At 36.5% G+C, this 16,943-nt stretch overlaps 1 protein-coding gene across 2 annotated transcripts in view; it reads left to right on the top strand.

Annotated features, from left to right (window-relative positions):
* Positions 1 to 16,943, top strand: part of WASL (WASP like actin nucleation promoting factor) — a 56,170-nt gene that overhangs the window by 27,378 nt on the left and 11,849 nt on the right. For both annotated transcript variants that reach the window (XM_042792426.1, XM_042792425.1), the window contains exons 3-8: positions 830 to 916; positions 1,457 to 1,553; positions 6,609 to 6,632; positions 11,906 to 12,074; positions 15,323 to 15,365; positions 15,760 to 15,913. In XM_042792426.1, coding sequence (XP_042648360.1) covers positions 830 to 916; positions 1,457 to 1,553; positions 6,609 to 6,632; positions 11,906 to 12,074; positions 15,323 to 15,365; positions 15,760 to 15,913 — 574 coding nt within the window. The remainder of the gene's footprint in view (positions 1 to 829; positions 917 to 1,456; positions 1,554 to 6,608; positions 6,633 to 11,905; positions 12,075 to 15,322; positions 15,366 to 15,759; positions 15,914 to 16,943) is intronic.

Raw genomic sequence — 16,943 nt, 5'->3', positions numbered from 1 at the left:
TCTTTTTGATTGTTTTGGTGCATATGAAAACTGCAGGACAAAGTTGTTTGTTTGTTTGGGTTTTTTTCCCCCCTCCAAAATATACACATTCATACTGAAGGTCTTTGTCCTATTATAATATTTCACTCAAGGCAGTGGGAACTGAGAAATAAAGTGTCCAACATGTATTTTCATAACAAAAATGATACTGAGAAGCATAAGTCCTACTGACTTTGCTGAGTCTTTGGACAGCTTCCCATTACCTCTGTAGCCAGGAACAACTTGTTATCTGTCAGCTATTCAGTGCTTGAAGTCTCTCAGATTTACTGAAGATTGCCAGTTGTCGATTGCATTTGACTTTGTGATCTGGCCACTTGAGTATTAGACTTAGTGAGAAATCTCTTCCTTGGGTGCAGAGCTATAATGCCATTTACGTATATAAAACTTCCTAAAAAGGTGAGATCTTTTTGGTCCCTTTAACTATTATCAAGTCAAGCTTGAAATAACAACCGGAAACTGGAAGTTTCCTTTTTTGCTATTACTGTTATCACTATATTCCTATCACTGGTCACTATTACTGCTCCCAGTATCACTACTGCAGGATTGTAGAACATCAAGAATGTTTTTTGAAAACATCCAGGAATTTGAACAGAATACAGTGACCTGATGGAATAGTCTTCCACAAGTTCCAATATGTTTTTGATTTTCATTGAGCTCACTAATTAGGTTAATAGCAAGGGCGATGCTTAATGCCATGCAGCTTCCAACTCTTAATAGTCTCTGTTGTGAAAGAAGTTAAACTCTGCAGTTCGTCTAAGTTTTTAAAAATATTTTTTTTTCTTCTTTTCAGGATGGGAAATTATTGTGGGAGCAGGAGCTGTACAATAACTTTGTATATAATAGTCCTAGAGGATATTTTCATACCTTTGCTGGAGATGTGAGTCTCAACATTTTTGAATATCTATTTTAAAATGCCTCTTATTTGAACAGTAGCTTATTTTAATGTAACTGAGGTTTTTATTTCTTTCTGTAAATTATTTATAAAAATACAATATTACCTGTGTTCCTTGAAGCTTTTTAAGCTTATTTATAAAAGGATTTCTTTTTGTATCACAACTAGAAAACTTAATCTGTAGGACAGCAGCATAAAATGCAGGTTTTTATTTTCAACTCCCTTTAATGAAATTATATTTTGACTTGCAGATGATGTTTGTGAAGTATCATATATTCTTAAAGCACAAATTTTCCTCTACCCTCTTTGATTTCAGCTACAAGATTTTGCGCAAATTTGTTAGCCATGATATTTAGAAACTTGATTAGTAGACAGACATTCCTAAGAATGCTTCACTAAGACTTGGTTCCAAATTTGCAGTGATGATTTTTTCTGATTATACCTTCAAAAGGTGTAAGACGACACTTAAGAAAGCCTTTGAATCATTTTCTTAGTCATGGGTGGGGGAATATTAATGTTTTTCAGACATGTCAAGTTGGTCTTAATTTTGCTAATGAAGAAGAAGCTAAACTATTCCGCAAAACAGTAACAGATTTACTTGGACGACGGCAGAGAAAATCTGGTAAATATTCAAATTAATCTTAAATTCAGGCTTGTTTATTTTGTTTTGGGGGGAGGCAGGAAACTACTTCTATGTCTGAAAGCTACTGGAGGCACTATTGCCATATTTATCTTTAGAATTAACTGTGTTATTAAAGCGTGCTTCTTTTCTCTATTGTGCAAAAATAATATTTTTCTGAAATACATTAACTTGATGCTCATTGCTGTAAGCTTCCTTGTAAGCTGAGACTTCAAGGTTGTGGTGTTTGAAAATATAGATCAAGAGGAAGTGGAAAATGGTAAGCTGTTAGTGGGAAAATTAGAAGTCTTTCTGTAAGCTGTTTTCACATTTGACTAAACCCTCTTAGCTCTGGGCTGTTTATAACTGATTTGTTTAAATTCAGCCCAAGTGGGTTGTAACAAAGATTTTACCATCTGGTATGTTCAGTAGTTCATGTGAATTAATTTTTGGCACTTGTCCAGTGTTTAGTAGAGAAATATCTTTTATTCAAAACTAGTGATCTTGACAGAGGCCAAGAACAGAAGACATAATGTGCCTATACTGTCCTTAGCAGCGCAGGACAGTCTGAAGCACAGCAAGCTTTTTGCCAGCTGCAAGATGCTGTAGGAACATGGTCGGTGTTTTAAAGGGAGCTCAGGCTTCCCACAGATCTTATTTTGGCCCTTTTCCAGGGAGCCCATAAACAACTTCTCTGTCTGACAGCCACTTGTCCATGAAGGATCAGGTGATATAAAACTATGCTGGGAATACATGGATGTGCTCAGGTTTTCTGTAAGCTGTAGCGCACGGACTTGTGTTCAAGCTACAGGATGCATTTTTGTACTCCATTCTGGAATTGGATTGCCCTAGCAATGCAATGTAGACTAATGTAAAGGGAGGAAGTCCTCGTATTGGAGTGCTATCCTTGCAAATATTCTTGGGAACCTACATGATCTATATGTATTCACTTGGATTTCATTCAGGTATGGTGACTCAGGTGCAGAACATTTGTTCTAGAAGGTTAAATAGATTCCTTATGATTCCTTCTGCTCGGAATTAGAATAAGTTCATAGGGTTTCATGAGAAGTAGGGCCATTAAGAAATGGCATTAATAATGTTTTTCATACTTGTTGTGTAAAAGTAGTCTTGCATCAGCTTGCGTCTCCTGTTCCTGAAGTTTCACTCTACTATGTGTCTAAAACAACGTGCTATAGTGCAGAAGTGACTTGGGAGGAAATATGTTTGCATTATTGGCCATAGCAAGCTTTGTTTGAAAACAGTGGGTTCAGTCAAACCTCCTGTTCACAGGATAGAGGTTCACAGAGAGGTTTTTTCCACAGGACCACATAAATTTTTCTTATTTACTCTGAGATACCTTGGTTTGTGTGCTCAAACTCATATTGTAGGATGAGCATATTCCATACACTATCTTTTAACAAGCGATTTCCCCTCCCCAAAAACAACTTGAAAGGAAAAAAAAAAAAAAAAACAAAAAAAACCCAAACAAAATAAAAACACAAAACACAAACCGAAACCTCCCAAGTTGTTTTTTTCTGAAGAGCTACAGAACAAGAATTGAAAACAATTGTGAGATTCTTTAGTCAAGCCACCAGATGGAGTTTTGTATTTGTCTTCGATGCAACTGTATCTAATTGTGCCTCTAAAATAACAGGCTTTGCACTGCCCAAGTCAAAGCTGATTTGCTGTTGGTGTTTATGTATTTATTAATATAAAAATGTATATAAAACATACTGATTTATACATAGATTTATATACAATACATATAGTATATTATTTATAATGTAAATATAAGTTCTGTATTCTAATGCATCTTAACTTCTCAAACATGGAGGTGATAGTCTGGTAGTTTTAATGCTTTTCTGTTTTAATGGGATTTTTACTCCCATGCCTTTCAAAATATGTTTCATTTCATAGCAGTGCCACCTGACATGCCTTCAACTGAAATGAGTACTCCATGTGATCACTTAGCAGCCTGTTCTGCCATTCAGGCCTTGCTAGGAGACTTTTCCAGGAGTCCTATGGAAAGCTTATGTTGTTGGAAGGTAGCAAGAACAGCAGTTCTGGCTCACTAAACTATGTCTTGGTGCCAAGACTGGTACACAAAATATTGTCTAACAGCTGCAAGAATAGGCAACAGTATTCTGCTCTTCCTTACTCGGCATGAAATGCACTTCAGTATACAGACAATTCCGGAGTAAGTGCATCTGGAATTCCAGAGGTGAAAGTTTGGCTCCAAATAGAGAATGTACAAAAGCTTGCAAATGTACAAAGTATCTAATAGAGAACAGAATAAGGGAGAAAGGCAGAGAAAGAATTATTGATGTGTTCTTTTAATCTTATTAATATCAGGCTGGCTTTCATCTAGCTACGTTCTGGGGTTTTTTTATTATTTTTAAAGTAAATTAAATTTTTAACCTTAGGAAGAAATTACTATATTTGGTTAATTTCTCTGGTGGGTTTACTTAAATAATCTCTCCATTTACTACTTAAACTGATCCCAAATAGTTCCCCTGGTAAGCGAGGTGAACATAGTGTTTCTCTTCTCAGTGCTTGTCAGTGTTGTGCATTCTTCACTTTCAGTATTCTTGCACATCGGTGCCATTAGTTTTTATTTTTATTATCTTGCCTCAGAAAAGTTAATGTACACACACACACGTGTCCTCTCCACATGCTTAGCACTCAGCCATAAACGGGCAGCAGAGACTTGTAGAACAGAACCTTGTTCTTAACTGCCTTTCTGAAGTAAGAGGCATCTTAAATAATTTTTATGGACCTCTTGTAGCTCATGGGTGGGAGCTCTGTTAGTCCTCTCTGAAAGCTGCCTTTTTCCTCCACAAGCTTTTAGCTCCTGATGCCCTTCCTAATGCACTTCACAAGCTTCAGGCTGGATACTTAATGTGGAGAGTTTTAGGGTTTTTTTGGTCTTTGGTCACAGCTTCTGGTTTTGCTTCTTGGGAGACAAGAGCATCTCTGAAGTGCTCAGCTTGCATTGGATTCAAGTCTCAGTAGAGATCATTCTTGTTTCCAGGAATACTTATTGAAGGACCCAGTGTTTTTTTGAATGTAGGCAGCTGGTGAAGTTGATCTGTTTTGGATCAGTAGGCATCTCCACCTTCAGAAAAGGAGTAATCCACCACTCTCCAGTCAGGCCATTTGCACTGCAAAGCAGGAGTTCATATTTTCTAGTTAGCAGTGGGAACAGCAGCAAAAAAGATCTAGGATCTTTGGGCCACAAATTAATCTTTTATATACACAGAAAAAAATTACATGAAGCCTTTAAAATGTCTTGCTTTGCTTTCCACTGTCTTTTCTCTTGAACTCTTCTAATGAAAATTGTAATGGCTTCCCATGATTTGGCATAAGGCCACTTAACACTTCCTATGAATATCTCCTACTTTTGCCAGCTTCCCATTCTGTGCCAAATGACTTTCAGTCCTGCACTCTCCTTTGCTGTCTCTGAGTTGTTGAATAAAACTAATTATGTTCCAAAAGTTGAGTTTGGGTTTGAGTTGTTTTTGGTTTTTTTTTCATGGGCTTTGTTTTTTTTGTTTTGTGGGTTTTTTTGTTGGTTTTTTGTTTGTTTTTTTTTTTTTTTTTTTTTTGGCAGTACAACATGAGTGGTTTCTTAAACTGAATATTCTAGGAAGAAAAAGCGCAGTATTTGGCCAAAAAGAGCTTTTTATACTTTTTTTTTTTTTTAACTCTTCCTCAGACCTGATGCCTTTTGCTGAGTCACCTTTGCAGAGGTTCTCCATCTCTGTGCCTAAAACTAACCTGCTGCGAGCTAAGAGGCAACTGTCTGTCTTTAGGAGGTTTGCTCAGCAAAAGTTGATTCTCAAGAGATTTTGGCCACCTTCCTCAAAAGATTTGATTACCTTGACAGCTTCTTTATTCCTACCTGAAGATCAGCTGACTGATACAAGTCTGGCTTGACTTGTACACTTAAGATTGTAGATTTTTAAAAATAGTTCCAGGCCAAGGTTAACACCATCCGTGGAGGCCCCTTCTTACATTTTTGTTTCTGGAGCTATGATTTGTTAAGTTAACAGTTTTTCTGGGGCTTGCTGGAAAGTGAAATGTCTGTTACAAATTCTTATTACAAAACTGTTGGGAGTCCCTGTTAGACTTCAGATACTCCAGATCTGAAATGGAGGGATGTACAGCCTTCCTTATAGAGCCATGTTTTTTGGTGTGGTGAGATGACAAACTGCTTGCCTATATAGATACTGCTAAATCCACGATTCTTAAGAGTGTGTGTATAGGTGCACAAATACTGTAGCTGTGTACTGGGGGTTCTGAAGGATGGTTGCCGGGTAGGAAAATATTATTTGTGGTGAATAGGAATTAATAGTAAGTGAGGGAAATCTTCTTTAAAGGATGATTTAATATTATAGCCTGAGAATACTGGGGTGTGAAATGTTTACAACTTCATTTTAAATCATCAAGCCAAATTCTTTGTGGTCTGTGAAACAGTTTGGCATTGTGAATAGAGTATCAGATTAGTACTAAGGAGATTCTACTTCTGTTCCATATTGTTCAGTTACCTGTTGGGTAGCATAGGTGAAGTGTCTTGCCCCTCTATGTCCTATTTTCTTTGCATAAAATCAAAAATAATTATAATGTATTTTAGGTTTTGTGGGAGATCAACACTATGAAAGTGCCAATTATATTTCAAATAGAAGTGAAGGAACAGTCTAATTCAGTAGAAATCAGAAAGCATAATGCTTCAAAAATTTTGCTTTGAATGGTTGTACCAAAACAGCTGCTTTTTGATTATTTCACCTTACTTTGGAGTCAAAATGTCTGAAACCAACTCAGTAGCTATTTCCTTATGCTCCTACTCTGTTTGCTCCTTGAAATCACTGCTTCTTATCTAAGATTGGGGTTTTATTGGTCTGTAAAGCTTTTTTTCAATTGCACAAGTAGGCTTTAAGGATATTAATAGATTCTTAAGTTTGAATTCAAGATCATTGAAAGCTTCACTAGAAAATAAAATTTAGAAATCATTCTTCCTGTGATACCTATGAATAAATAGCTCTTTTTCTTTTTCAACAGAAAAAAGACGAGACCCACCAAATGGTAAGCTTTTTGCATGAATCACTGCATTTTATTTTTTTTTTTTTACTGCTGTTATTTACTGTTTTTTGCATAGCTTTGTTTTGAACTTGTTCAGGAGAGTCATGGCAAAAGCAGTAAACTCTTACTCATAGAATCATATGAATCATAGAATGGTTTGGGTTGGAAGGGATCTTAAAGATCATCTAGTTCCAACCCCCCTGCCATGGGCAGGGACACCTTCCACTAGACCAGGTTGCTCAAAGCCCCGTCCAACCTGGCCTTGAACCCTTCCAGGGAGGGGGCAGCCACAACCCATCTGGGCAACCTGTTCCCATGTCCCATCGCCCTCATAATACAGGATTTCTTCCTTATGTCTAATCTAAATCTACTCTCTTTCAGTTTAAAACCATTACCCCTTGTCCTATCACTGCACTCTCTGATAGAGTCCCTCCCCACCTTTCCTGTAGGCCCCCTTTAAGTACTGGAAGGCCACTGTAAGGTCTCACCAAAGCCTTCTCTTCTCTAGCCTAAGCAACCCCAACTCTCTCTCAGCCTGTCCTCGTGAGGCAGGTACTCCAGCCCTTATTCTGGGGGTTAGTATATTTGTTTTGTTTCTGTTGTTTGGCATTTGTCTAGTTGTAGCTTGAAAGATTTGTGGCTTAGCTGGCATTTGTAAAGAATGCTTTTGGAGGAGCATGGTTTTTTTGCAAATAGCACAGAGACCCTTCAGCTTAAACTAAGAAGAAAACTTTGTACCTTTCAGTTGCTGCTTGGTCTTCAGAATATGCATATATAGGATCACTATATAGAACCTTGCTGAAATTAAAAGCCTGTTTGTCTGAAGGCAGGCATAATGATGACAGATAACATAAAACATCCATAAAATTTCAATTGTGTATCCAGCTTACTGTGTAACATAGCCTTTTGGTCATATATCATGCTTGTCAATGTGAAACTTCTTTGCATGAAGAATTATTTGAATCTGTTTGCCTCTCAAGAATATATCTCGCTGTCATGAAGATACATGTTCCTCAGGAGATCCCCTCATTAAATTGATGTAAGGAGTCAAAACTATGTATTAATTTGATCCAGATTTTTTTTTTACCATCTGATTGTAAAATCAAGTGAAAAATGTACATCAATGAATAGCAAGTTTGGGGTCATTGTAGTTCTGAATTCATACTGAAATTAAAAAGTGATTTCTCCTGTGATATTGCTGTTGGTGATCCAGATAGATCATATCACTATATGTGTTAGTTTGCTGCTTGAGCAAGGATATAGTCAGCTGATCATCTGAGGTCCCCTTATGGCCTGAGGAGATGGTCTTAAATTTGTACTAACCAAGACATGCAAGCATCTTGGTGGGTCACCAAAATAGGCAATCCTTAACTAGCCCTGAATTAGGGGAACTACTGATACCTCTTATATGCAGATAAGGCCTCCCTCATGTGGAATACTTCTCAAAAAATTACTCTTTCTTAAACATTCAGTTTTGAGGAAGTTCAGACAATCATCAGTTTAGGCCAGGCATTTTTAGTATCGATTCCTACAACGGTGACTGGGTTGTTTAGTTTTCAAACAATTATACTAATACCATCCAGGATTGTCTTACCAGCTTCTCTGAGCTTTCAGAAGGTTAACTGTTCTGCATCTTGACCAACATTTGCTTCTCCTCACAGTAACACAATTTGTTTTGTCTAGGGTGCTATCTGTGAGTGGAATAATACTTCAGAAAACTTAAATGTGCAAAAACTTCTGTGCTTCAAATACTCTCATAATTAATCCTATTAGACCTCAGGCAACAACATTTTTTTTTGAGAAAAAATACCACATACTAAACTTGCATCCATTGATCATATGCCTTTCTCTTGAATATTCTGTGGGACACAGAGGTTTATGACCAGTGTTTTAGGTTTATAATCACTAGTCCAAGCTCTGTGCATCTCTGCTTTTTTAGTAAACTGTTTCACTGGGAGCTCATGTACTCTTTCATGACCTGTCTATCTTCCTTTTTTTGATTCTGTCAAATTCTGTAGCGCCTGTCTTCTCTGCTGGCAGAGAGTTGGGTGTGTTCATGTCCTCTGTAGTTACAGGTGGGCCATGCTCGGGGCATGGGTTATAGCCTCTGCGTTTAAGTATGTGGAATTCAGACTAGAGCAGATATGTACTATCAGCGTGTAACTAGGAAAAAACTGTTGTAATATCAGCTGGTCTTTGTTTTACTCTCCATATGCAGTGTGAAATTCTATTGGGGGAAAAAAAAAAAAAGGACACCTGCTTTTTTTGTACCGAGTATCGGTGAATAATGACCTTTAAAACTGAAAAAGAAGAACAGTCACACTTTTGTACTCACATGATCCGTGCTTGAAATACTGTGGGGAATTTTGTTTTAGTAGGGCTTGTTTGTCTGGATTTTCTGCATATGCTGAAGCTGCATGGAAGAAGAATTCTGTCTTTCTGTATGATGTTTTCAATGGCACAGATTTAAGATTTTTGTTGTTGTTTCAGAATTGCGAGATTAAAATCAAATTGGCATTAACAGTTATGTAAAATGTATTAGTCTGTAATTTCACAGGATTTATGTTCTATTCATTTGTAATAGCTAGGTATGTCTATGCAAATAAAAAAGAGTTACTGTAGTTGAACTGACCTCAGCGAAGTTCTGGATGAAACAAGGATTTGTGAGACAATTAGGTTTTGAGGGAACCTTTAAGAACCACGTGGCAGAATTTTGTTTCAGCTGTTAAGTAGAACAGTTGGCATTTATTGTAGGGCTGTCTGTAGTCTAGGGCAGATGCCTAGAGAGGTTCTAAATAAAGTACAGAGCATTTCATAGAATTAACAATTCCAAATGTTTTGTACTACATTTTCTGGAGCCCCTTCTGAAGATGGCACAGATACTGATAGCAGTGGATACTTAAGGCCACTGTACTGTCAGGTACTTCCTAATGATGAGCTCTATATGCCTCTCTTGTCTTCATTTATTGAGCTGTCTATACTTGATGGGGAAGGTCCATGTCTTATGATGGGAAAAATTTTACTGGATATAAATATGGCAGTTCTAGAAGAGTACAGTTCTTTCCAAGGTTCTTTTATCCCTCATGGACATCTAATGTCTAAACTTGGTGGTAAGAAAAATTTTCATCCCTAAACTTTACTCTGATCACTTGTATGAATATTATTAATATTGAGGAATTGGGCTATCAGTCCTTAATTTGAACTCAGCTGAATAAAACTTCGGTTTGGAAATGGCTGCTGCTTTACTGGTTAAAACCATGTGTGGTTAGTTCAGGATTTTACATGCCAAAAGGTGCATTTTCAAGGACTGTTAGGAATCGTAAGAATATCACAAACTTCCTAGTGTTGCAAAAGTACGTGTTTCTTTCTGAAGGTCAGTACAGCTGTTGAAACTGAAAATATCGGTGTAATAGGTGAAAATAGAGAGGATATAATAGAGAAAATACAACGGGTGGTTAAAGTTAGCATTAAATTCACTAATCTTCAAATATCATCAACCCAAAACTTAATAAGTGGAGTTAAGTTAAATCTTCGGGATGAATTGAAAATTACAGTCTTAATTTCATTAGCTACAAAACCAAAAAAACATTTTAGGAGTTTATTTTCACTTTAAGTGGAACTTTAACAATGCAAATTGTTTTGCATAGTTGTGTGTGGTCAGTTTGTGCTTTGGTATTTCCAAATGATAGCTGTCTAGATCATAACGTTTCTAGATCAAAGCATTTCTGCGTAGCAGAAAACAATTTAGAAACAATTCTTCCTGCAGTTTCAATGAAGTCTTCAATCTTGACCTTTAAGACTCCTGTAGGAATGTAGGAGTTGTCATATGTTTTTAGAAGAGTTTTGTCTAGCCCTGTGTTGTGTTTCTGTTCTTGTTGCTTGTTCTGGCCAGTACTAGGTGCTTCCCACAGAGATATTTAAACTACAAGTGTTGGCAATGTTTCCCATTGTATTGTCTGCTTCTGCTTTCTGAATTGGACTTTGGACTGTGAAACCTAAGTCATCTTGGTCCTTTCTGAATGCCTGTAGAACTTCGAATTATCCATACAAAATGCAGTTATGAAAAAATAGTGTCAAAATAAGGTTCAGATTTATCAAAGTCTAATTAGAGTGTTTTATCATCTGCCCAGTAAGACTGGATGCATTAGTCTTGCTTTAATTGGTTTGCTAACCATTGGGTAGTAACTCCCAGGCAAGTGGAGGATGTTTTCAGACTATTTCTGGCCAAACTGGTCTTAAATTGACTGCTTAATCCCATTCTTCCAAAACTGAAATTACTTATCCTCTTTATAGTTTTCTTTAAAAATACATGTTTGTGTATACATACATACATATATATATATATGAAAAAGGAATAAGTTATCTCTTAGTATTTAAGTACTAATCACTTGCTTATGTCAAGTTATCTTCTGTTAAACTAAAAAAAAAAAAAACCTGTGTGAAAAGCATGATAGTATTACACGAGTAACATAGTATTAAAATGCTAAAATTGGCAGGAGTATAATTCAGATGCAATTTAAATAACTAGCATAATAATTCCTAATTGTTTATAATGAAGAATGGGGTTTGAGAACATTATTCATAATTTCAGTGTTTAATTTGTATTTCTGGTGCTGTTTTTACTTTCACTACTCTTCAAGCTCTTTCTTATCTGGGATTTCAGTTATTTTTAAACCTGTCAAGGTGTAAGACATAAGAAATCTTGAATAGTTCCATATATATTGTCCTGTATTTAAAGACACTAGTGTGTCCAGAGCAGCCTTCTGAAGTTCTTGTGATGTTCAGGTTCTGTGTGTGTTGGCAGAAAACATTCCCACTTGGGGCTTATTAAGCAAAGGTTCCCTCTCCTTTAAGATCAGTTTGCTGTGCTTCCAAGATAATGGTGTGCTGGGTATTACTATTTATGGCACTCAATTCTTTGATCTTGTCTAGGATTGTATCTATGCTGTACCTCAGTGTGTCTTATTCTATATGTTCTGTGCACAGAACTCTTTACTTAAAAATTGCTTTCTTTTCCAAATTTACAAAAAAAAACAAATTCTAGTTTAGAAAACTTTTCTGCCATTGCTCTGCTTTAGCAACATTTTTTTTTTTCTTCAGCAAATAACTTAGTCTATGTATATGACATCTACAACCCAGCAGGATAGCCTGATGCACGTGGCATGTAGGGCTATGGCTACAGTACAAGTATTTTACCACTCAGATAATTTTACCACTCAGAAAAATAGGGCTTTGTTGAAACACAATAGTAAAAATTGTATACTTTACCTTCACAGGCCCAAATCTACCAATGGCAACTGTTGATATCAAAAACCCAGAAATAACAACTAATAGATTTTATACTCCACAAGTCAACAATATTTCATATACCAAAGAAAAGAAGAAAGGAAAAACTAAAAAGAGAAGATTGACAAAAGCAGATATTGGAACGCCATCTAATTTCCAGTAAGCAGTTTTTTGAGTTTGTGTTTGGCTTTTTGTGGGTGGGTTTTGGTTTTTTTTTTGGTTGGGGTTTCAGGGGGTTTTGGGGGTCAATTACACTTGCATATGCTCAAGACTTGAATGTGTGACTGTTGTGTGTAACCTGAACTACAACAAATGCTAGCTGGAATGCTGCAAGGTTTAAAAGCAAGTTAGCTTCTACACAGGTGAGGAGTTGTCTGCAGCTCTAAACAAAAAGTAACTTGCTATCCTAAAACAGCTTAGAAAACCATCTAGCTGCATAGAGATGCCTTATTGAAGTAGTCAGCTCAGTGCAGGCTCATATTCAGTGTCAATGGTCAATTCAAACACTGTTACTCTTACAGCTGTGCCTCCTTATCTCTGCTTTGTCACGCAAAATATACATGCAGGTCCTGACTTGTCATAACAGCAGAAGTGACACAGCCTTTTTTTTAATCTCTGGCTTTTGTTTACAGATTTATTCTGATATGTGGGCTAACACCCTATCTTGTGATGAAAGTACAGCATGCATGTATACACCTCTTAGGACTGGGTTGGTTTTTTTGTAATACCATTTCTTACTTATCTTCAATCTTTTAGGATAGTTATGATGTATCATTTTAAGCTTCACTTTCATGACACTTTGTTTTAGTCACTACTGAATTAACTACTGTCTTCCTGAACTACAATTTGGTAGTTTAATCCTTCTGCCTTTTAAAATAAATGTACTTTATTTGCTAAAGCAACAGGAATTTCAAGAGCTTGAGCTAGTTACAGGAAAGATAAGTTTCCATGAAGTATTAGAAAACCAGCTCGAGGTTTACATGCCAAGCAAATGTCTTGTTCTTTTGAACCATTATTTTACATCACTTCACTGATGTGGTTTCCCAGAATAAAACTCCATAAAAGTAATGCTGGTATTACCAGTTACAGTAATGTTACTGCACAGTGGTTTGAGAGTGCTCTGTAGAACGGAATAGTGGACAGAAGGTAAAAGGAGAGATGGGCTAAAATGCTTCCCTAACCAGATTGTGCTTAGACAATTCAGATACCAACCACGTTCTTTCTGATCTGAGTACCAGTGAAGTGCTGCATCTATTTGTGTCACTTAAACTGAAAAATACAGGAAAAGAAGGAAAAGTGAGACAAAGAAAATTGAAGAATGATTGGTAGCTGGTCACTGTTGCTGCTCTACTAATGCAGACTTCATGCACAGACAAAATTGCAAATAATGATTTGCATTAGTGTGTCTTACCTCTGATCAGAATTTGTGGAAGGGGTTGTGCAGCAGCATACATATAAAATTAATTTGTGTTTTTGTTTATAATGTCTGTCAGATTCTGACCTAGAAAAGATGAGAATAAGATGATAAAATATTTAATGAAATTCAAACCAAAGATACATTCAAGTTTTATTAAATGTAACATTAAATTGTAAATGGTGAACCTTTGCAAAAGAAGATTGAAAGTCTATTTTGTTCAGTTTAATCTCTAGTTAACTTTCCTGTAGTGTAACTATGTGTCATCTTACTGTGTAAAATACTTTAATTGCTCGTTTTGTACAAACATATGGAAACTGGTGTTTGGTATTGTTAGGAAAATTTGCCAGTAAGATAACTTGTGTATAATTTGAGCTGTGATACAGGTGAAGACCAACACTGTCACTGTTTATGCAAAATCAAAGTTGCCATCAGTAGATAAAATTTCTAAATGCCTGCTGTTAGACAGATGTGGACTTCCAGTGTTCTGAGGAAAAAAAAAAATCAAAATCAACATTAATATAACATTTCTGTATAGATCCTTTTAAGTAGCATAAGAGTTGAAGTTACCTGGTAAGTATGCATTTTCATTGAAAAGACCTCTGAAAACGCATGTGTTGTAGTCAGTGTGTACAAGTAACTTATTTTACTCTGAGGGATGAAAAATAAATGAGAAATAATACTAACACTACTCTGTATAAACATCAGTATCAATTAAGTGCACTAAATTCTGAACTGTATGCTCACAACCTCTTAAAAGAGCATCCTGAGTTGCACAGATAGGCAGAAATATGCGGGTAAGATTGTATTGGCTGGTAAATTTCTGTCAATTTACACATGCCAGTTAATACATTACAGTTGAATATTGGACTGTGTTGGGAAATGCATGTCTAGTTATACGAAGCAAGCTGTACAGAATTCTGTAATCAATAAATCATTCCATACTTTGATAGTGAAAGGCATTTAAATATTTAAGCAAAACAAGGGGCTTTCTTTTCTTGCTTTTTCTGTAACAATGCCATTTTAAACCAGATGTTTTCTTCTTACCCCTCAGACTAAGTAGTTAACCAGTCTTAGTTACACCAAGACCAAAACTGACCATTGAGCCTTCAGTACACTCATTAAGAAAGCTTGTGCTGTTGGTGGTACTAACAGACCCAAGCAAGAATGCAGGGTCTGCTGCGCTAGGCACCTTATAAGGACAGCAACATAGTCCTTGTAATTTGACAAGCTTAGCCTAAACTCTGTTGGCTACTAACAGCTTGTCTGGTATTTTTCAAACTGAGCTGGACTTTGAGGGCTGCACTGAGTTTCTACAACTGGCCACTGGCAAAAAGAAACCCAAAACATGGAGTGCTGGTAACATTATGGTTCTGTCTTCTGTAGCCAACAGTTGTTGCATGAAGTAGCTTGGAGGGGCACAAACTCTTCTGCCTTTTTAGGGGATTATAGCATCACATAAAATAATACTTCAGTAGCCACGTGAAATGGCTGCCGGAAGCCTAGGAAGATGGCAACTGAAAACAGGCCTGACTTTTCCTTGAGAGAAGTGAATGGGAGGAGGGTGATGGGAGAACAGTCATGACAGGGAGGAGGAAGATTTCTAGCTGCATGACGCTGACCTTGGCAGTAGCTCCAAGTCCAGTTACTATATAAAGGCTAAACTCCCTTGATCTCTGCTCAGTCCTTCCATCGCCATCCATACGCACCACAGGGTGGCACGGGTCCTTCATGTTTTGCTACAGACCATAACCTAAGTGGCTAATGACTTTTCCACTGAGTGTTTTAGATGCAAGACAAAAAATGGGAGTTTTAACACTGTTCTCAAGTGGGGCACTGAAGAATAAGAATTGCTTAGTGTCTTAATGAGACTGGAGGCAGAAGCTGGTAGTAATCTCCAGTTTCTTGCTGTCCTGTTATTTTAGTTAGCAAGGTCATTTTTATGCTGATTAAATGGACTTTTCTGTTGTGGTTTTTTTTTTTTTTTTTTTAGGCACATTGGGCATGTTGGTTGGGATCCAAACACAGGTTTTGATGTAAGTAATTTAATAAAATATTCAAGACACTGAATGATTAAAAGCTTTTGAGGCATTTTAATGCAGGTTGTGAAGACTGACATTAAATAAAAAATTAACTGTACATCAAAATCATTACATTGTTATTTTTATAATATGATGCAAACATAGATGTTGGAGTAGAAGGGAATAGGAGGGACCCAGGATTGATGGAAAAGATGCAAAATTTAAGTTTTTGTGCAAGGTACCTCTCCTAAAATAGTTCTCTCTGACTGAAAAGTCAACCCAGAGACACATGTACTTGGCCTTGCTATTCCTTTTAACTACATAGTTTGTGAGTTTTTTCTAATACAAATGATATTTAAAAAAAAAATAATCTTCTGTTTCAACCTACTTTAATCTGTCTGACTTGCAGGTGAACAACTTAGACCCAGAACTGAAAAACCTGTTTGATCTGTGTGGAATTTCAGAAGCTCAACTAAAAGACAAAGAAACTTCAAAGGCCATATATGATTTCATTGAAAAAACAGGAGGTGTGGAAGCCGTTAAAAATGAACTGCGCAGGCAAGGTGGGATTCCTTTTATTTCCACGTAAAAATCAGCAGGGCATTTTTTGCCTTAAGGATAAAAGTAGAAGCTGTTGATCATGAGCAATTTTTTATTCTGTTCTCTGGACTTCATGTCACTGCAGTTGCACTGGATTTCATAATGTTTCTGTACACTGTACGCTATGTAAAAATGTTCATGCATGACCCATAATAGTACTTGTTCTCTAAAGAATAAGAATCTTATCTGTGTCAGTTGAGTAATTTCCAGTAAATCTGACTACAAAGCTATGCAATATGTTCAGTGTAGATTTTTCAGATTGTGTCTGTTGCATATTTATTTATAATCTCAATCTTACGAAGAAATTAAAATCTTAGAAGCCATATAGTCGTTGTCAGTTGTAGTAGTACTACATGGCTGACACAGGTACATATGGTGCCTGTTTACCCTGGCCTCACTGTGTAATGAGCCTTATAACAGATAGACACCTGCAAATTTTATATGATTTTTTTTTTCTAATTTAAGCTACAAATTGGTAGTTTTGAGGAGGCTTCTGTGGCAAGAAAATTCTCAAATAAGCCATTTCCTTCCTAACCTGTAAATGTGATCTTAGCTGATGCATTATCTCGTGGAACATAACAAGTCAGTCTGAAAATTACACTGCCAATGTAAAACTTCCAAAAATTTGCCTAGAACTTTTCTCAAGAGAAATAGGATATAAATGCCATTGAAATCATAGCAGTTTGAAACTACTGAATAAATTGTTGGAGTTGATTGAAGAGATACAGATTCAGGGTACAATGACTTGTTACATTTGTTCCTTAGGTCCCCCACGGTGGAGCGGTATGTATTTGAGCTGGCATCTAAGCATATGCTTCAAAGTATTCATGCTGCTGTGTGATTTCTTTCCTAGATGAGAAGCCTTAGTCTACATCTGTTTGACTGCAATACTAAAAATTATAGTCAAACTTCTTAGTTAAATTGCAAGCAAAGTTTCAGTTGTTATTTTTTTTTTTCCTCAGGAAGAAATCTGTCAGTTTCTTTATATAATCT

This window comes from Tyto alba, unplaced genomic scaffold (genome assembly GCF_018691265.1).
Source record: "Tyto alba isolate M040663 unplaced genomic scaffold, T.alba_DEE_v4.0 Super-Scaffold_2, whole genome shotgun sequence".
Lineage (NCBI taxonomy): Eukaryota > Metazoa > Chordata > Aves > Strigiformes > Tytonidae > Tyto > Tyto alba.
This window is presented reverse-complemented; position numbering and strand designations above follow the sequence as displayed.